The sequence below is a fragment of the Podarcis raffonei genome, chromosome 16 (genome assembly GCF_027172205.1).
Source record: "Podarcis raffonei isolate rPodRaf1 chromosome 16, rPodRaf1.pri, whole genome shotgun sequence".
NCBI lineage: Eukaryota > Metazoa > Chordata > Lepidosauria > Squamata > Lacertidae > Podarcis > Podarcis raffonei.
Genome location: NC_070617.1, coordinates 8,235,306 through 8,253,682, shown reverse-complemented (window position 1 = coordinate 8,253,682; position 18,377 = coordinate 8,235,306). Strand labels below are relative to the sequence as shown.

Sequence of the window (18,377 nt, the reverse complement as noted above, 5' to 3'; positions counted from 1 at the left end):
TTGGTTTAAGAACGGACTTCCGGAACGGATTAAGTTCATAAACCAAGGTACCACTGTATTTTTAAAAAATATTTCTCTCAAAATGTTCATTTCATCCAAATGAAATAGATCACCTGCAGATTCAGGCTGAACAAAAGTCAGGAGATCCCCTTGCTACCCCCAATGCGTAATTAATTTATTTCATATTATATTGTGGTGCCTGTGATGTGGGTTTGATAGCTGGCTCGTCATCCCCTTTGGGAGTGATGCTCTGCTCAAGCTCAGATGCTCCCAGTTTAACTGGAAACACAGCTCAAAATCCAGCCTGTGTCCAAGATCGGAGGGGAGCAACAGTTTAAAACCAGCGTCCCTCCACTCTTGGGTGCCCAGATGTGATTGAACTATGATTCCCATCATCCTCAACCAGCTTAGCCTGCTGATGAGGGATGATGGGAATTGTAGTCCAACCACATCTTGGGGACCCGAGAGTGGAGGATTTCCTGGTGAAAAGGGGTCCGAGCATCACAACACCTTCAAAATCTGTGGCAGAGTTTGCTAATGTTATGGGGACCTCCTTTTTAGATAAAGATTTATATGTATTACTTAAAGGTAAAGGGACCCCTGACCATTTGGTCCAGTCGTGACCGACTCTGGGGTTGCAGCGCTCATCTCGCTTTACTGGCCAAGGGAGCTGGCGTACAGCTTCCGGGTCATGTGGCCAGCATGACTAAGCCGCTTCTGGCGAACCAGAGCAGCACACGGAAACGCCGTTTACCTTCCCGCCGGAGTGGTACCTCTTTATCTACTTGCACTTTGACGTGCTTTCAAACTGCTAGGTTGGCAGGAGCAGGGACCGAGCAACGGGAGCTCACCCCGTTGCTGGGATTCGAACCGCCGACCTTCTGATCGGCAAGTCCTAGGCTCTGTGATTTAACCCACAGCGCCACCCGCACCCCACATGTATTGCTTAATTTGCTTCAAAACGCAATTAAGGCAGCCTTTAGAGGGCATTGAAAAGGGATCAAGACAAATTCGTGGAGGAGGAGAAGTCTATAAAAGGCTATCAGCTAGATGAGTTAAATGGAACCTCCTGGTTCAGAGGCAGTCTACCTCTGAATATGAATTGCTCTGGGGGGAAGGGGATAAACAGTAGGGAAGATCTGCTCCTGTGCATTAGGATATGTTGCTGCGATGGACAATGCTGGACTCGAGGAGCCTTTGGGTTTTATTCAGCAGCAAGGCTCTTCCTTCGTGCGTACAAGGCTTCGGAACGGGTGCCGATGGGAGGAGGTTTCAGATAACGGTCCCCGCCTCTTGCGAATTTGGACTTCTTTCTCTTGTAGGGACACGGCCGGCCAGGAACGGTTCAAGACCATCACCACAGCGTATTACCGGGGAGCCATGGTATGGAATTCCAATACCCAGCAGCCCCAAGCTTCTTGGCCAGGCTGGAATGTCATTATGCGATTGGTGTCAGAAGTGGGATCTTTGTAGCCTGGGGGGGGGCCCTAACATATGGTCAAAAGGGCCAAGATGCAACAAGGCCACCAAGGAAGGATTTTGCCATTGGGGAGAAGCTTACGGCCAGTAAATGTGTGTGTGTGTGTGTGTGTGTGTGTGTGTGTGTGTGTGTGTGTGTGTTTTAATTAGAATTCTGGGATAAATATACAAACAGCAGGTTTCTTTATTTTTTTTAATTTGCCTTTTATTTATTTGTTAACATTCTTATATTACATCGGTAAACGATGTCGTATTACATTACAGGACTTACTATAATTTCCAACATGTATACAAAAATTATATACAAATTTTATACACCTAGAAAGAAAATGAAACAAGCCAAAAAAGAACAAAGAGAAAAAACAAAAGCAAATTCCCCCCCAAATCATATACATACCAACACACTAGACTTCCTGTCTTTCCCATTGTATATTCCTTTTTTACAAATGAATGTACTCATATTATTGTATATTTCTTTACATATTATCTAATACATTCCTATATTAATATGTGCTCTTAGTCTTATTTCTCAACTCAGTCCCACTCCAACGTCAATCAAATGCTAGCAGGTTTCTGCAACTTGACCTTGATGTCAGATGGGTAGATTTTTAAATGCGTTTGCTTGCTGCGTTGCCGTTCGTTCTGTTAAAATGCAAGCCAGTATTAACACCTGGTTCCTTCCCAGGGGATTATCCTTGTGTACGACATCACGGATGAGAAATCCTTTGAGAACATCCAAAATTGGATGAAGAGCATTAAGGAAGTGAGTGAGCATGAGGAAAAGAGTGGGGTGGGTGTGGGATGGAGAGGGTCTGTGGCTGGCATATGCCCACCCTCTTTTCTCATCCGCCCTCTTGCCCACTGCCCTTCTTCCCCGGTACGGATCCAACATCGCCTGGCGGTAGACGGGGGGGAAGGCAGGAGGGCGATGGCACTGTGGGCATGATGACTGTTCTCCCTCCATGGCTGCAGGCAGTGAAGTTGCTGGGAATTGCAAGGAGGGGGAGAGTGTTGGGATGTGTCCTGGGAGACAGGGGCAGGCCCCCAGCTGGCTCCAGCCTACCGGCCAGCAGCCAGGCGAACTCTGGTTCTCAGAACAGCATCAAAACTGCGACTCAAGCCTCAGAAACCTATAGAGACTGAGCACGCAAGCCAGCAGAGATAAGAACTCTTTGCAACGGAAGGTGGACAGAGGCATAGGTATAGGTAAAGGGACCCCTGACCATTAGGTCCAGTCATGACCGACTCTGGGGTTGCGGCGCTCATCTCGTTTTATTGGCCGAAGGAGCAGGCATACAGCTTCCGGGTCATGTGGCCAGCATGACTAGGCTGCTTCTGGTGAACCAAGCAGCGCACAGAAACGCCGTTTACCTTCCCGCTGGAGTGGTACCTATTTATCTACTTGCACTTTGAGATGCTTTCGAGCTGCTAGGTTGGCAGGAGCTGGGACCAAACAACGGGAGCTCACCCCGTAGCGGGGATTCGAACCGCCGACCTTCTGATCGGCAAGTCCTAGGCTCTGTAGTTTAACCCACAGCACCACCCGTGTCCCTATGTAAGCATATTTAGAAGCATTTTATTCAGCATCAGGACAAAGGAAAAACATGTCTGCTCCCCTTCGTGTCCAAGCAAAAGCATAAGCGAAAGCTATATACAACGGACGTTCCCAGCAGGCTGTGCTGGAAGTAAACAGACATGTGACATACAACAACTCCACATGCCTGTTTTAAGGTGGAACGGAACATCATAATCCTAACAGAGAGTAGGTTTTGCGCCCGGATCCTGCTGGTGGACTTCCCAATGGGGCATCTCCGTTGACCACTGGGAGAACAGGATTCTGGACTAGATGGGCCACTGGTCTGATCCCGCAAGGTTTTTCTGATGGTACGGGTGGAGGATCAGGGTGGGAAAACCTGAAACCTGCCTGGTTGATGTCTGGATCTCTCTGCCCCCCCCTTTCTTCTGCAGAACGCTTCGGCCGGCGTAGAGCGCCTCCTGCTGGGGAACAAGTGCGACATGGAAGGCAAACGCAAAGTGCCCCGGGACCGAGCAGAGAAGGTATCTGATGCAGCCAGAGCAACAAATTCAGGCAGGGCAGAGAGGACGTGGTGTGGCGGGGAGGAAATGGCGCATTGGGACGGGCGCTTGAAGGTTTGAGCGCTGAGCGGTTTTCTGGAGCGCCTCACCCCCTCAGTTAAACCTTCCTGCACTTGGATTTAATGGTGAGGTTGAGGAGCTCTTCACAGTGATTTGCTCTATGAAGCACTTAAACAGCTTGCCTGGGCTGCCTGCCATCCTGCGTTGGTGCTGCCACCTCTTGGTGGTCACATAAACTGCAGCGTGATGACAGCCTTAATTTTTTATGTATATAGGCGTATATCTCCACACCCACACCTATATACATAAAAAAGTAAGGTCATCACGCTGCTGTGTGTGTGTGTGTCTATCTATCTGGGTGGGTGTAGGTTTTTCAAAGATGAAGCAATAACCAAAGTAACCATTAAGAGGGTCATATGTAAAGAAGTATCAGGAAGCCCAAGTTATGATGTGATCATCCAGGAGGGAATATTAAAAGTCACATTCATTCACCCAAGATAATATTTCCATCAGTTCCTCTGATTCCTTCCTGCTCTTGCACTTGAGCAGCTGTTCAGGTTTTGTAACAAACTGTGTGTGACGGGGGAAGGTTTGTGTGTACCCTTTCCTTGCTGTCAGTCAACCAAGCAAGTCTGATGCCTGCCCACCCCTCTTCTATGGGGTCAGGAGAAGACTGAGATGGGTTGTGGGGTGGGTGCAACAAGCGTTGCCAAAGAGTTGGCGTTAGGACAGGTTCCCCGCCATTCCAAGCATCCCACTTCTTTCCCAACAGCTATCCAAGGAGCACGGGATCAGGTTTTTTGAGACGAGTGCGAAATCCAGCTTGAACGTAGAGGAGGTGAGTGGCGAGAAACTGATTTATTTCAGCATTTTGCTGCTGCGTTTCAGGGCTACATCACTGCAGCTTCTGCATAAAAGAAGTGTGTGTGGTGTCTATAGAGTCGGTAGCAGGAAATAGGGACCCTTGAGGTCCTCTAGGTGTGGTTGGACTCCAGCTCCCATCATTCCTGACCATTGGGCCATGCTGGCTGGGGATGATGGGAGCTGTAGTCTTAACAACATCTAAAGGCACCCGTTTTCTGCACCCCTGCTTTGTTGTCTTCATAAGTGCATTTGGTGCGTGATCCCTGATTGGTTGGGATGTGATTGGACCCAGGGCACAAGGGAAGGAACCTAGATCCCTACAGCTGTTTCTAGCGGATCACAGCTCCCATAATCTTTGACCATTGACTGTGCTGGCTGATGGGAGTCCACCAACAATTGGGGAGCTGCCTAGGGGGCCGCCCCACACTCCCAGAAACACAACACAAACATCGATATGTGCTGCATTCATAAGGCACCTAGTTCTTCAGGGGCACAGCTGCCCCATTCAGGACCAGGGAGTCCTCCGTACCTGCCAGCCCCGTCCCCCAAAATCAGTACTTCTGTCTTGTCAGGGTTCAACCTCAATCTGTTAGCTGCCATCCATCCTCCAGCTGCCTCCAGGCACTCACACAGGACCTTCACTGCCTTCACTGGTTCCAGTTTGAAAGAGAGGTAGAGCTGGGTATCATCCGCATATTGATGGACACCCAGTCCAAACCCCCTGATGATCTCTCCTAGCAGCTTCATGTGGATGTTGAAAAGCATGGGGGAGAGGACGCAACCCTGAGGCACCCCACAAGTGAGAGCCCAGGGGTCTGAACACTCATCCCAACAACACCACTTTCTGAACACGGCCCAGGAGGAAGGAGCAGAACCACTGTATAGCAGTGCCCCCAGCTCCCAACCCCTCTAGACGGTCCAGAAGGATGTTATTGTCAATGGAGGGCTTCCCTCCTCCCAAATAGTGACTGGGCTGTTTAAATGGGAGCAAAGAAAGGCCTACCTCACAGGGGTGTTGTGAAGGCAAACAATTTTTTGCATGTTAAAATAATAAACAAATGTGACAGAGGTCAGATGGAGACTCATCTCTGTTTCCCCCCTCCAGGCTTTCAGCACGTTGGCCCGGGACATACTTCTGAAATCAAGCAAAAAATCGGTGAGGAGTCTGTGAGAAAGGGGCTGGGTTTTGGGGGGGGGGCAGAACTTCCCTGTGTTCCCTTTGTTCAGGGTTTGGACAGCTAGCCTAAGAAAGGAGGGGAAGAGGTGGAGGGGAAATCTGAAGTCACTGGGTGGCTGGTGCCTATCAGAGCCAGTGGTGGACTTGGGTAATAGATTAGGGTTACCAGATGTCCCCGGATTTGCAAATCTGTCCCCGGACAAATTCCGTCCCCGGTATGTCCCCAGATTTGCAAATCTGTCCCCGGGAAACGTGGCAGCGGCAGCCTCAGCAGCCCGGAGCCAGCCTGGTAGCGCAGTTGGCTCTGGCTGACTTCAGGAGCTGCTTGCTGCCCTCTGCTGTAGCACCCGCCATTTTTCCTTGCCGAAACTTCTGGCGAGGAAAAATGGCGGGCACCACGGCAGGGAGCAGCTCCTGAAGCCAGCCAGAGCCAACTGCGCTACCAGGCTAACTCTAGGCTGCTGACTGCTGCTGCCACTGCCGAAGGGGAACCGGGGACGTCCGGCGGTACAGATCTCCTGCCCCCTTTGTTTTGACTGATCGGGGGAGGCTCAGGAGTTGCAGGCGGGCAGCCGTTGCCCAGTTTTTTAAAAACTCTGCACATTTATGTTTCACAAGGTGCGAAAGAAGGGGTTTGCACCTTGCCTGGCAGAGAAATCCTTCGCCTTGCACCCGTCCTGGTCAACGGCTGCCCGCCCGCGACTCCCAAGCCTCCCCCGATCTGTCAAAACAAAGGGGGAAGGAGATCGGGGAAAGCTTGGGAGTCACGGCCAGGTGGCGCGCCATTGCCCAGTTTTTAAAAAACTCTTTGCATTTTATGTTTCACAGGGTGCAAAAGAAGGGCTTTGCACCTTTATACAATATGCATGTGTGCTTGGGCCCAGGGTCTTTCGCCTCGCCATCCCCACTACTGACTCCCTGTTGCTACTCAGCTTCAAAAAAAAAAAAAAAAAGTGTCCCTGGATTCATTGGAAAAAATCTGGTAACCATATAATAGATGCCAAAATTTGACGCCCCACCTTGTGCGACCTTCCCAAAGCCAGCTAAGAGAGGCACCAGATTTTGGGAAGGAGGCACGAGAGTCTGGCGGGGTCCTAGAGCCCGCCCTCTTCCCAAAGCTGGGGAAATGCTAACTAGGCTTTGAGAAGGAGCAAACAGACAGTATGACCCTGTCAGAACCTTGCAGCTCCTTCCCAAAAACCATGGAGGGCAAAGCGCACCCATTGTGGCTAACAGCTGCCGATAGCTTTTTTCTCCTCCTCCTGTGGATTTGTCCATTGCCATCCAAGCTGGTGGCTGTCCTCACCTCCAGTGGCAGCGAGTTCCACAGTTCAACAATGTGCTCTGTGTAGAAGTACTTCCAACCCTATTTTCCATCTCTCCTCTCCTCCAGGCTCAGCATGTCAAGGGCCCTTTGGAGCTGAAAGCATCACAGAAAAGCAGCAGTAAATGTTTGGTGGTGTAGCGGCGACTGTCCCGTTGCTCCTCTGCCTTGTCGCAGGACGTACCCCTTTCGCCATTTACGCTCCAAATGCCTCCGCTTTCTTCCACGAAGCTCAGAAACCCTTCCGGGCAGGACCCCGGGAGTGGGGGCTGACGGCAGGTGGGGCTCGCAGGCCGAGACCTCCTTCTCTTCCCCCTTTTGCATCCCCACATTCCTTAGCCGTAGGGAATATAGACCATTTGGAAGGGATCTTGCCCGAGGGATGTGGGTCTAGGGTTGCTAGAACTCCTCCGGGGGTGACCCCAATTCTCCAGGGTTGCCTGGGCCCCTTCCAGGCAGCAGAGAAGGCCTTAGATGGGCAATAGTGCCTTAAAAAAAATAATAGCTATTTTTTAATTCAGAAAACTACGTGTGCAGCTTCCAAGTTTCAGCTTGGCAGGAGCCAGCTGCAGATAACTGCATATTGCTCCCAATTAACTTCCGTCTCCAGGGCTCAGTGGTGGAAGTGCAGAGGAAGAACCCCCAGGGTCTCAGGTTTAGACCCTGAAATATTAGGGTCTGGGATGCTCCCGACCTAGCAATCCTATGGGGGAACCACGACCAAGATAATAGAGGGAATTACATTTTGGGGGTGGGGCTGGGGGCTTGGCTGCAGTGGAGTCAGAATGCATTGGGGCTGCCATGAACCACAGAAGGGACTCAAAGGGTCATCTATGTCCAACCCCTGGACTTTTTTGAGTGGGGGGGGCACTACAGGATGCCGACACTTTCCCCATAACCAGTCTATTCCTGGGAGAATGTGTTCACCCTGCAATGCAACTTCTTGCTTGTAAGAAGGGCTCTTATCGCCCCAGCCCAACATCCCGTGAGGAAGAGGGGTTGCCTTACCCTCTGCCCCCCACCCCCCCACATTACGCAGAAGCCTGGAAATGTGCCCCCAGAAACTCCCCCTCCAGAAAAGACCCACACAACATTCCACATGGGCCTCTTAGTTATTATTATTAATTTTGTTCGGGAACCCTTTGAACAGTATTAAAATGTTTGCCGTGATTTCTGAATGTCTTCTGTACTAAATGTGGCAGGCCTTGCGAGAGTCGGCCTGGCCGGTGGGGAGCGGGGGGAAGTGCCTTCTGTCGCATGGCATACAGAACCTGAGAGATGAAAAAGTGGGTGTTCTTGGGGGGGGAGCTCTTGCTGTGCCCCTTAAGAGAGGTGCCACGTACCGCATGATCAGCACTTGGAAGACTTCAAATCTTGCAGCACTTACATTTTGGATTTCCCTGCCTCTTGTCATGCGCCTTCACTCTGCTGTTTTGGGCGCCAACTAAAAACATTTTTTGTTTAGACTCGTGGCGGTTCTCAACCTGTGGGTTCCCAGATGTTGTTAGACTACAACTCCCATCATCCCTGAGCTCTGGCCTTACTAGCTAGGGGTGATGGGAGTTGTAGTCCAACATCTGGGGACCCACAGGTTGAGAAAGGCTGATTTAGAGCATCGTACCCAGATATGTAGAACACTGGTGCGTGTTTCAATCTTTTTAGTTTATTGCCGGTTTTAATTTTTTTAAGATTGTTTCAAACACTGTACTGTAGTTGTTTTTAGCTTTTTTTTTAAACCGATAATCTTTGTGAACCTCTTTGAGGTTTATTTTACGATCAAGCAAGTATATAAATTTTTATGAAAGGAGGAAATAATAAAACAAAAATGCATCTTTAGTCATATCAACGCTATATATTCAAAGCACTTTCAGCACCTATGGAATGCACATGACGTCTACAAAAAAATAACAAAAAATTGTGGGAATTATAGTTCACCCCCACAGAACTACAATTCCCAGCCCCTTTAACAAACTACAGCTCCTGGAATTCTCTGGGGGAAAGCCGTGTGTTGAATGCATTTTAAATGTATGGTTTGGGCATGATGCCCGTTCTCTATCCTGTTGCAGTGACTTTTCCTAGGCCTTTCCCACAGGTATCCCATTTTTAATTCTCCATGTTTTTTAAAAAAATATCCATGCATTTCAGGCGTGCGGAATGTGTGCAGCACTCCAGGTGCTGTTGGACTACAACTCCCACCAACCACTGCAACCAGAGTAGGCTTGTCATTGATTTCTAACGGGTCTACCCTGAGAAGGACAGGTGTTCTTGGGCTCCATCTCCCACCTGCCCCAGCAAACACGGCCAGTGATCAGGGGGCCATAGACATGCTCTCACCAACTGAGCTATGGAGGGATGGTGGGAGTTGTGGTTTGGCAACATCAGGAGGTCCAAAGGTTCCTCATACCTGTCCTCAGCCAAACAGGGATGGTGCATTAATGCATTTGCGCGGGTGTAAGACAGGGACGCGGGTGGCACTGTTGGTTAACCCACAGAGCCTAGGACTTGCCGATCAGAAGGTCGGCGGTTCGAATCCCTGTGATGCAGTGAGCTCCCGTTGCTCGGTCCCTGCTCCTGCCAACCTAGCAGTTCAAAAGCATGTCAAAGTGCAAGTAGATAAATAGGTACCGCTCCGGCGGGAAGGTAAACGGCGTTTCCGTGCGCTGCTCTGGTTTGCCAGAAGCGGCTTAGTCATGCTGGCCACATGACCCGGAAGCTGTACACCGGTTCCCTCGGCCAATAAAGCGAGATGAGCGCCACAACCCCAGAGTCGGCCACAACTGGACCTAATGGTCAGGGGTCCCTTTACCTTTAAGACTGGGATGGGGAGCCCGTGGCCTTCTAGATGTGGTTGGGAGTCCGGCTCCCGTCTTCCCTTTTCTGCAGTGGCTCCCTGTGTGCAAAACGCTGTCCCTGGAAAGGCTTCCCTGGCACCGTCATTGCATGTCTTTAGGAGCCAGGCGAAAACAAGGAAGGAGGGAATGGAGTACCTTGGGAAGGTCGCAACTGGCTGGCTGGCACCCCGAAAGGAGTAGGCCACATACTGCAACATTTCTTGCACGCCCCACATACATTCCACAAAAGGAATGGTGGCATTACTGAGTCAGACCATTGGTTTGCCTAGCTTAGTACTGTCTACACTGACAGGCAGCAGCTCTCCAGGGTTTCACGAAGGGGATCTTCCCAGCCCTACCTGGAGATGCCGTTGGGGATTGAACCCGGGACTTTCTACATGCAAAGCAGATGCCCTACCACTCAGCTCCAGCTCTGCCCTCAAATATAATAGTATGATTCTAGTCCACATGGTTCTGAGTGAATAAAGGGCTGATTTAAAGAGGGGCATAGCAATTGCCCCATTGGTTCATCTTGCTCGGTTATCATCTACTAGCAGTGTCTCTCCGGTGCTTCAGACGGGGGGGCAGGACAATCAATCAATCTTTATTACGGTCAAAGACCAGACACCAAAGTTAACAACAGCAAGATGTCCTTTCCCAGCCTGACCTGATGCTACAGGAGGCCTTGTGCTGCAGATCTTAATATCCAGGCAGTTTCTGCACGAGACAACTTATAGAGACCATTTCGCCAAGCAGAGAATACTAGTACAGTGGTACCTCGGGTTAAGTACTTAATTCATTCTGGAGGTCCGTTCTTAACCTGAAACTGTTTTTAACCTGAAGCACCACTTTAGCTAATGGGGCCTCCTGCTGCCGCCACACGATTTCTGTTCTCATCCTGAAGCAAAGTTCTTAACCCGAGGTACTATTTCTGGGTTAGCGGAGTCTGTAACCTGAAGTGTCTGTAACCCGAGGTACCACTGTATATTCATTCCCAAGCTTGCCGTTCCCAATGCCCAATTGCTATTGTTTAAGGCATCTATTTTGCCTGCTGCGTTTTGAAAAGTCTTGGCCCAAACTAGTTTATCGGTGCAGTGTTTAAAAACTAGCCATAGTCAACAAGGATCCACCAACAGCATACAAATCAATGTGCTTTACTTGACCCAACAATCCATCCAGAGTCAGTGTGATGTAGTGGTTCAGAGCGGTAGTCTCGTAATCTGGTGAACCGGGTTCGCTTCCCCGCTCCTCCACATGCAGTTGCTGGGTGACCTTGGGCCAGTCACACTTCTCTGAAGTCTCTCAGCCCCACTCACCTCACAGAGTGTTTGTTGTGGGGGAGGAAGGGAAAGGAGAATGTTAGCTGCTTTGAGACTCCTTTGGGTAATGATAAAGCGGGATATCAAATCCAAACTCTTCTTCTTCTTCCTCCCCCCAGCTCCAAACATGCAAACAAATCTCACTGCAGTTAACCAAAGGCAATCAATCACGCCCTGCCCCCCGCATCTCTCACCCTATTATTTCAAATAAACAAACTACCCAGTCAATCTGAGCTGGGACGGCCATCTTGAGGAAGCGTCTCCTGCTAATGTATACAGAAACGACAAGATACAGAGGGATGCCATATTTTGAAGAGCAAAAAAGAATACACATTTCCTGACTTCTGTCTTTAACTACGGATCGCTATGACGACTCTCATTTTAAAATAATAGTAATACAAACGATCGAAGTGGTTATAATCGAATACGTAACAAATTGTAAAAGTAAATGTGCTCAAATTACAATAAAAAAATAGAACATGTGTTTCAATACATCGGTACGCTGTATGAAATTCCTGAAACACTTTCAGAGGCACTTCGTTCTTCTGTCCGACGCTGTTTGGCCCAAGCGTATTTCTCTGTAGATCTGATCTTGTTCAACAGCTGCTTATTGCTTAAGAGATAGGCGTGAAATTCCTTGCAAGTAACGTGCTTGTAATTATATTGCAGTAGCACCATGCTTCGCAGCGAGTCCAAGGATAAGTTGCCTCTCTCTTTGCTCAGAGAGAAAGAGAACCCCGCGTTTGCAGGATGCGACGCGAGGGCAAAAAAACCCTGGGCCATCTTCAAAAGTTCCGAGTGGCACATAACATTTTTGGAAGTCTCAAAGTACTTGGTCCATTTCTGGTGTGCCTGGAGCTTAATGAACTCGTCGTCACCTTTAAACTGATCCACAAACTTCTCAAGGTTGCAGAATTGATCGAAGCACTTCCCCTCATCTATGGACACATCCCTGTCCAGGAGAAACTTTATGGAAGGTCCTACTTTGTCCCACTCTAGCGACTCACTAAGAGACATCCACATGAAGCATGAAAACTCCTTCATGGGCTCCATCCATTTTTCCAGATACTCTATGCAGCTGTCATAGAAGCTATTAACCTCTGCGCAGAATTTGTCACACTCCGTGCCGAGACCTGCCTCACGCTTCTCTTTCAGAAGGCTCTTGACCTTGAGGGACATGAAGCTGTTGCTCCTGCGTTCAGCGAGCATGTTCTGGACACAAAGCAGAACTTGCAGAATCTCCACGACCGAATTATTCTCCCTTTCAAGTTCTAAAATGTAGGAGTGAAACATACTCATCAGAGACTGCAGGTGCAATAAATAAGCCTCGCTAAACTCATGCTCAAAAAACTCCTGCAACACTGTTGGCGGTTTATTCTGCGAGAGGAAAAAGGCCTTGACGGCTGGAAATACCTGAATGAGTCTAGTGATGCCTTGAAAGGACGTCAACCAGCGTGTTTTGCTGTGGGACAGCAGCTTTTTGTATTCAGTGTCCACGAATTCACAGTACTCCTTTAACTGCTCCGTTTGGACTCTATAGATATGAAAATACTGGTATATCTTGAAAATGATGCTCTCAACGTCAACGTCCAACGTGTCTGCTGCCTGATGGACACAGTTATTCAAAATGTGCGCTGGACATCCCACACCAATTGAAGTTTTGTTATCCAGCTCACACTTCGATTTTGCAAACACACTCCTTCCTTCTGAATCCTGCTGTGTCCCTCCAAACATTGTGTTGCAGTTGTCACCTGTGAACGCTATGCATTTCTTTAGCAGTCCTTTACTCTCCAGAGTTTCCTTCACGTATGAAAAGATTGTATCTGCACTCTCGTTGGGTTGGCTTTTCATTTCAATTATTTTGGACTGCAAACCGCCACTTTTCCAGTCAAAATACTGAATAACTATTGCAACCACCTTGACCGGACCGTGGTTACTCGCGTCAGTAGAAACGCCACAATAACCTATTTCGTTTTCTTCAAGGCTTTTCAGAACGTTTTCCAAACAATCGGGAGCCAGTACAGAATTTACAATTGCCTCTGTCTTGGTTTTTGCACTTGAAAACTTCCTTGCAATATCAGAATCCGGGAACATTGTCTTCAAGAGGCCTGAAGTGCATGTCATCACGTTATAACTGTGGTGGTGTTTGACGGTGTGAAAAGCGAAAGTCCCTTCTGCTGCGGTCACTTCATCTTCCCATTTGCTGTTACAGGGTTTTACCATAACGTTTGCCAATTTTGCTGAAGAAGCTTCTCCTCGAATTGCCATTTTGTGTTTCTCGGAGTCCATGTGCGATTGCAGGTCGCGTCCTCCTTTATGTGCCACAGAGACGAACGTACCCGGTCTACATACCAGGCATTCGCCTTCGAAGTCATCTCTACCTCTTCTGAAACAGGTATACTTCCTCTGTAGCTCGACAGAAAATCTACATTTTCTTTTCGGCATTTTGTCACGTAAGAAGCACAGCACGTAGAAAAAACCGCTAAGGAAGGTGGCGAAAGACTGAACAGAACTTGGAACTGGAAGTTAACACCGTACAGCATTGCCTCCTATAACAGAGTGAAGAGCCCTACAAAAGAATACAAGACAGAAAATTACTTACTGAGCAATTCATGTATCCTTCAGGAAAAAGACTAGAACCCTCAGAATTCAGATGTGTACTATTATTTTTCACTTTTATATCCCACCCTTTCACCAAAGCGTTCACTGTGATGTGGATGGGTAAGGGAGCAAACCTGTGAGGAAGGCTGGTGCATGGTCTTGTGTAGAGCTTTGAAGGGTACAAATTCGCTTCTTCCCAGCACATCTAGGGATCCAAGGGTGAGGACGCCTGGCCTAAAGAAACCAAATACATAATTTTAAAAGGGGGGGGGACACCTAAAAACCTATAAAACAGCAATAGAAAGCCACATAAAGGTAAAGGGACCCCTGACCATTAGGTCCAGTAATGGCCGACTCTGGAGTTGTGGCGGTCATCTCGCTTTATTGGCCGAGGGAGCCAGCGTACAGCTTCCGGGTCATGTGTCCAGCATGACTAAGCCGCTTCTGGCGAACCAGAGCAGCGCACGGAAACACCATTTACCTTCCCGCCAGAGCGGTACCTATTTATCTACTTGCACTGGTGTGCTTTCGAACTGCTAGGTTGGCAGGAGCAGGGACCAAGCAATGGGAGCTCATCCCGTCACGGGGATTGGAACTGCCGACCTTCTGATCGGCAAGTCCTAGGCTCTGTGGTTTAACCCACAGCGCCACCCGCGTCACTACAAAGGCACATACAATCAGATAAAAGAGAAATCCAGAGGATTCACACATGTAAAACAGAGTCCAGTCTTATGGGTCTGGGAAAGCCTGGCCAAAAAGAAGCTTTCGCAAGACATGTGAACCAAATGATGGCTGCTTCTTCGTGTATGGCAAAGGGAAGGGCATTCCACAATCCAGTGACAACAGCATAAAAAACACGACCTGTCATTCAGCTAAAGGGCCTGCACCACAGCTTTCCAAACTTTTCATGTTGGTGACACACTTTTTAGATGTGCTTCATTTTGTGACACAGTGAATCAGTTTTACTAGCAAACGGGGGGTTAAACAAACCCCTCTCGCAGGGAGCATTCACGCAACACACCTACACACTGCAGCCGACACACTAAAGTGTCGCAACACACAGTTTGGAAAGCTCTAGCATACACACATGCCGATCAAAACAAACTTGGTTCCAGACAGAGACATATTCAAATACACCACCACCACCTCACACACAATGCTGTGGACCTAAACTTGCCTTGCTACACACTTATCTTGGGCAACAACGAGGCAACGTATCATCATCATTACCATCATAATTTATTATTTATACCCCGCCCATCTGGTTGGGTTTCCCCAGACACTCTGGGCGGCTTCCAACAGAACGCTAAAATACAATAACCTATTAAAAACATTAAAAGCTTCCCTAAAGAGGGCTGCCTTCAGATGTCTTCTAAAAGTCTGGTAGTTGTTTTTCTCTTTGACATCTGGTGGGGGGGCATTCCACAGGGCGGGTGCCACCACCGAGAAGGCCTTCTGCCTGGTTCCCTGTAACTTGGCTTCTAGCAGCGAGGGAACCCCCAGAAGGCCCTCGACACTGGACCTCAGTGTCAAGGCTGAAAGATGGGGATGGAGATGCTCCTTCAGGTATACTGGACCGAGGCCGTTTAGGGCCGTCTCCCACTTGGTGGTATAGCATTGGCATGCACCCCCAACTCCTCCCCAGCTACTGATGATCCCCCTTATAAGTTGTAGCTGTCCTCTAGGTAATGCCACACATAGGGGCAAACCCCATTCTACTGCCAACCTCTCTCCCGCTATCAATGCACCCCCCCAAAAAAAAACCAAGCTACTGAACACCACCTGCCTTGGCCAGGCTGGTCTTAGCACCCTAGCCCATCACCCTCCCAATTCCCAAGTGGAGAGGTGCTGGGGGAGGGCAGGGCAAAGAAGCCCACCTCCCTCCCTCTCTGTCCTGTACAATACAGGATTGTCCCGTATTTCAATGTAAAACGCTGCATCCTGTATGGATAGTTTTGTCCTGTACTTCAGCTCTCTTTTCTCCGCCAAGTTAGGGATCCCCTCCAAATGCAGTGTCTGAAAGGGTGTGTGAAAGGTCATGTATTTAAGCTCTGGGTAGCCAAGTGCAGGCAGATTGACAAATCCACGTCTATGTGCTGTGACAAATCCCGGCGGGGCCATCGTGTTAGGCTGCAGGATTGTAATGGGTTGCTTTGAAGTCACTTCAACACCAGATTTTTTTTGCAGGGGGTGGGGTGGAATCAGGGCGAGATTTAGGTTTGATGAGCCCCTAAGCTACTGAAGGTAATGGGGCCCTTTATATGTCCAGCTGTCCTTTGTCAACAACAAATTGTCGCTCTTTTTTGTGTGTTGAATATATGCTATATGGTAATTTATGGACCTAACAGGTATCTAAAGCCATTTGCACATAACACAATATATATTTTATCAAAGTAACTGCTGAACTGACATACAATTAAGAATAAGTATATGAATAGTGAAATACAATTAATAAGTAGTATATTAATAGTGAAATAATTATTAAGCTCTAACTTAAAATGATGTACAGTGGTACCTCGGGTTAAGTACTTAATTCGTTCCAGAGGTCCATTCTTAACCTGAAACTGTTCTCAATCTGAAGCACCACTTTAGCTAATGGGGCCTCCTGCTACTGCCGTGCTGGCACGATTTCTGTTCTCATCCTGAAGCAAAGTTCTTAACCCGAGGTAAAATTTCTGGGTTAGCGGAGTCTGTAACCTGAAGCGTCTGTAACCTGAAGCGTCTGTAACCTGAAGCATATGTAACCTGAGGTACCACTGCAGTTACAGGTAGGTAGCCGTGTTGGTCTGCCGCAGTCAAAACAAAAATAAATAAATAAAAATTCCTTCCAGTAGCACACGAAAGCTCATACCGATAATGAACTTAGTTGGTCTCTAAGGTGCTACTGGAATGAATTTTTATGTTTTATTAAAATGATGTTTTATGCATAACAAACTTAATAATGCAAACCCATTGGCATTTGGCAATCACAAAAGTTCCTTTAGAAACACAATTTACAAAGACTCATAATTTTTTGGGGGGCGGCCCAAGATAGTGGGGCCCTGAACTATAGCTTGTTTAGCTTATACGACACTGTAATGTCATGTCCCCTCCCCGGACCGCACCTCCCTGCCCTGTATTTTTCTGGCAACCCACCCCTCCTCCTCCTCGGAACCCCACCACCGCCCTCCACCTCTTCATCGCCCCCGCCACGCATGATCGTAGCCAGGATTACTTTTGGGGGGGGGCAGAACCTCAGTCTGCTATGTGTTTTTATTGATCTGTATTGATTTGGGGGGGGGAGGGGCAGCTGCCTCTTCCCCCTCCCGCCTCCCCAGCTAAGCCGGGGCTCCAGCCAGCCCTTCTTCACCACCAGCCCCAGGCCCGACGCAGACCCACCCACCTGCCCACCTCCGCCACCCGCCGTTAGAGGCGCCATCGTCACCCCTCCGCCGCCGCCGCCGCCGCCACGTGCAAGAACAGGACCCCGCGCCCTCGCAGCGCCGCCTCCCGGACACGTCATTTCAGCGCGACTCCAGAGGCGCAGCGTCCGCCTCGACGTCGGAAGTGGGGAAAGGAAACGCGGCGTGAAATAAGTCGCGGGCGGAGTGAGGAAAGTCCCCGGCGGAAGAATGGCCATTTCAGAAGGTGCTGATGATGCACAGCTTGCACAACGTGATGGGCCCAAGGGAAACAACACCTAACCGTGGTTTGCTTTCCTTACCTCTATATGCAATCCACTTTGTTGTTGTTGTTGTTTAGCGAAGCTGCTATGTTTTATCCTGCAAAGCTTTTGGGTGTCTCAAAATATGACTTGGTTTTCCTTGCCGCAATCACCTTTTTTGGGGCACTCCATTGCACCTGAAAGCAAAGGTGGCACAGGAGAATGTTGTTGTTATTTAGTTGTTTAGTCGTGTCCAACTCTTCGTGACCCCCTGGACCAGAGCACGCCAGGCACTCCTGTCTTCCACTGCCTCCCGCAGTTTGGTCAAACTCATGCTGGTAGCTTCGAGAACACTGTCCAACCATCTCGTCCTCTGTCGTCCCCTTCTCCTTGTGCCCTCCATCTTTCCCAACATCAGGGTCTTTTCCAGGGAGTCTTCTCTTCTCCTGAGGTGGCCAAAGTATTGGAGCCTTAGCTTCAGGATCTGTCCTTCCAGTGAGCACTCAGGGCTGATTTCCTTCAGAAGGGAGAGGTTTGATCTTCTTGCAGTCCATGGGACTCTCAAGAGTCTCCTCCAGCACAGAATTCAAAAGCATCAATTCTTCGGCGATGAGCCTTCTTTATGGTCCAGCTCTCACTTCCATACATCACTACTGGGAAAACCATAGCTTTAACTATACGGACCTTTGTTGTCAAGGTGACGTCTCTACTTCTCAAGATGCTATCTAGGCCTGTCATTGCCCTTCTCCCAAGAAGCAGGCGTCTTTTAATTTCGTGGCTGCTGTCACCATCTGCAGTGATCATAGAGCCCAAGAAAGTAAAATCTCTCACTGCCTCCATTTCTTCCCCTTCTATTTGCCAGGAGGTGATGGGCCCAGTGGCCATGATCTTTGTTTTTTTGATGTTGAGCTTCAGACCATATTTTGCGCTCTCCTCTTTCACCGTCATTAAAAGGTTCTTTAATTCCTCCTCACTTTCTGCCATCATGTTTGTGTCATCTGCATATCTGAGGTTGTTGATATTTCTTCCGGCAATCGTAATT

General features: G+C 48.8%; 2 protein-coding genes across 2 annotated transcripts in view; one reads left to right on the top strand and one right to left on the bottom strand.

Moving 5' to 3' along the window:
- RAB13 (RAB13, member RAS oncogene family) overlaps positions 1 to 7,443 on the top strand; it is a 12,551-nt gene extending 5,108 nt beyond the window's left edge. Inside the window, exons 4-9 of the mRNA XM_053368734.1 lie at positions 1,323 to 1,383; positions 2,165 to 2,242; positions 3,448 to 3,537; positions 4,349 to 4,414; positions 5,546 to 5,596; positions 7,011 to 7,443. Coding sequence (XP_053224709.1) covers positions 1,323 to 1,383; positions 2,165 to 2,242; positions 3,448 to 3,537; positions 4,349 to 4,414; positions 5,546 to 5,596; positions 7,011 to 7,082 — 418 coding nt within the window. The 3' untranslated portion in view covers positions 7,083 to 7,443. The remainder of the gene's footprint in view (positions 1 to 1,322; positions 1,384 to 2,164; positions 2,243 to 3,447; positions 3,538 to 4,348; positions 4,415 to 5,545; positions 5,597 to 7,010) is intronic.
- A 3,970-nt stretch (positions 7,444 to 11,413) lies between these two features.
- LOC128403691 (uncharacterized) lies at positions 11,414 to 17,159 on the bottom strand. The gene is made up of 3 exons (XM_053368693.1): positions 17,083 to 17,159; positions 13,827 to 13,926; positions 11,414 to 13,660 (listed from the first exon to the last, which is right to left on the bottom strand). Exon 3 carries the CDS (start codon positions 13,534 to 13,536, stop codon positions 11,578 to 11,580), a length of 1,959 nt encoding a protein of 652 aa, XP_053224668.1. The 5' UTR covers positions 13,537 to 13,660; positions 13,827 to 13,926; positions 17,083 to 17,159; the 3' UTR covers positions 11,414 to 11,577.
- Positions 17,160 to 18,377: the final 1,218 nt, after the last annotated feature.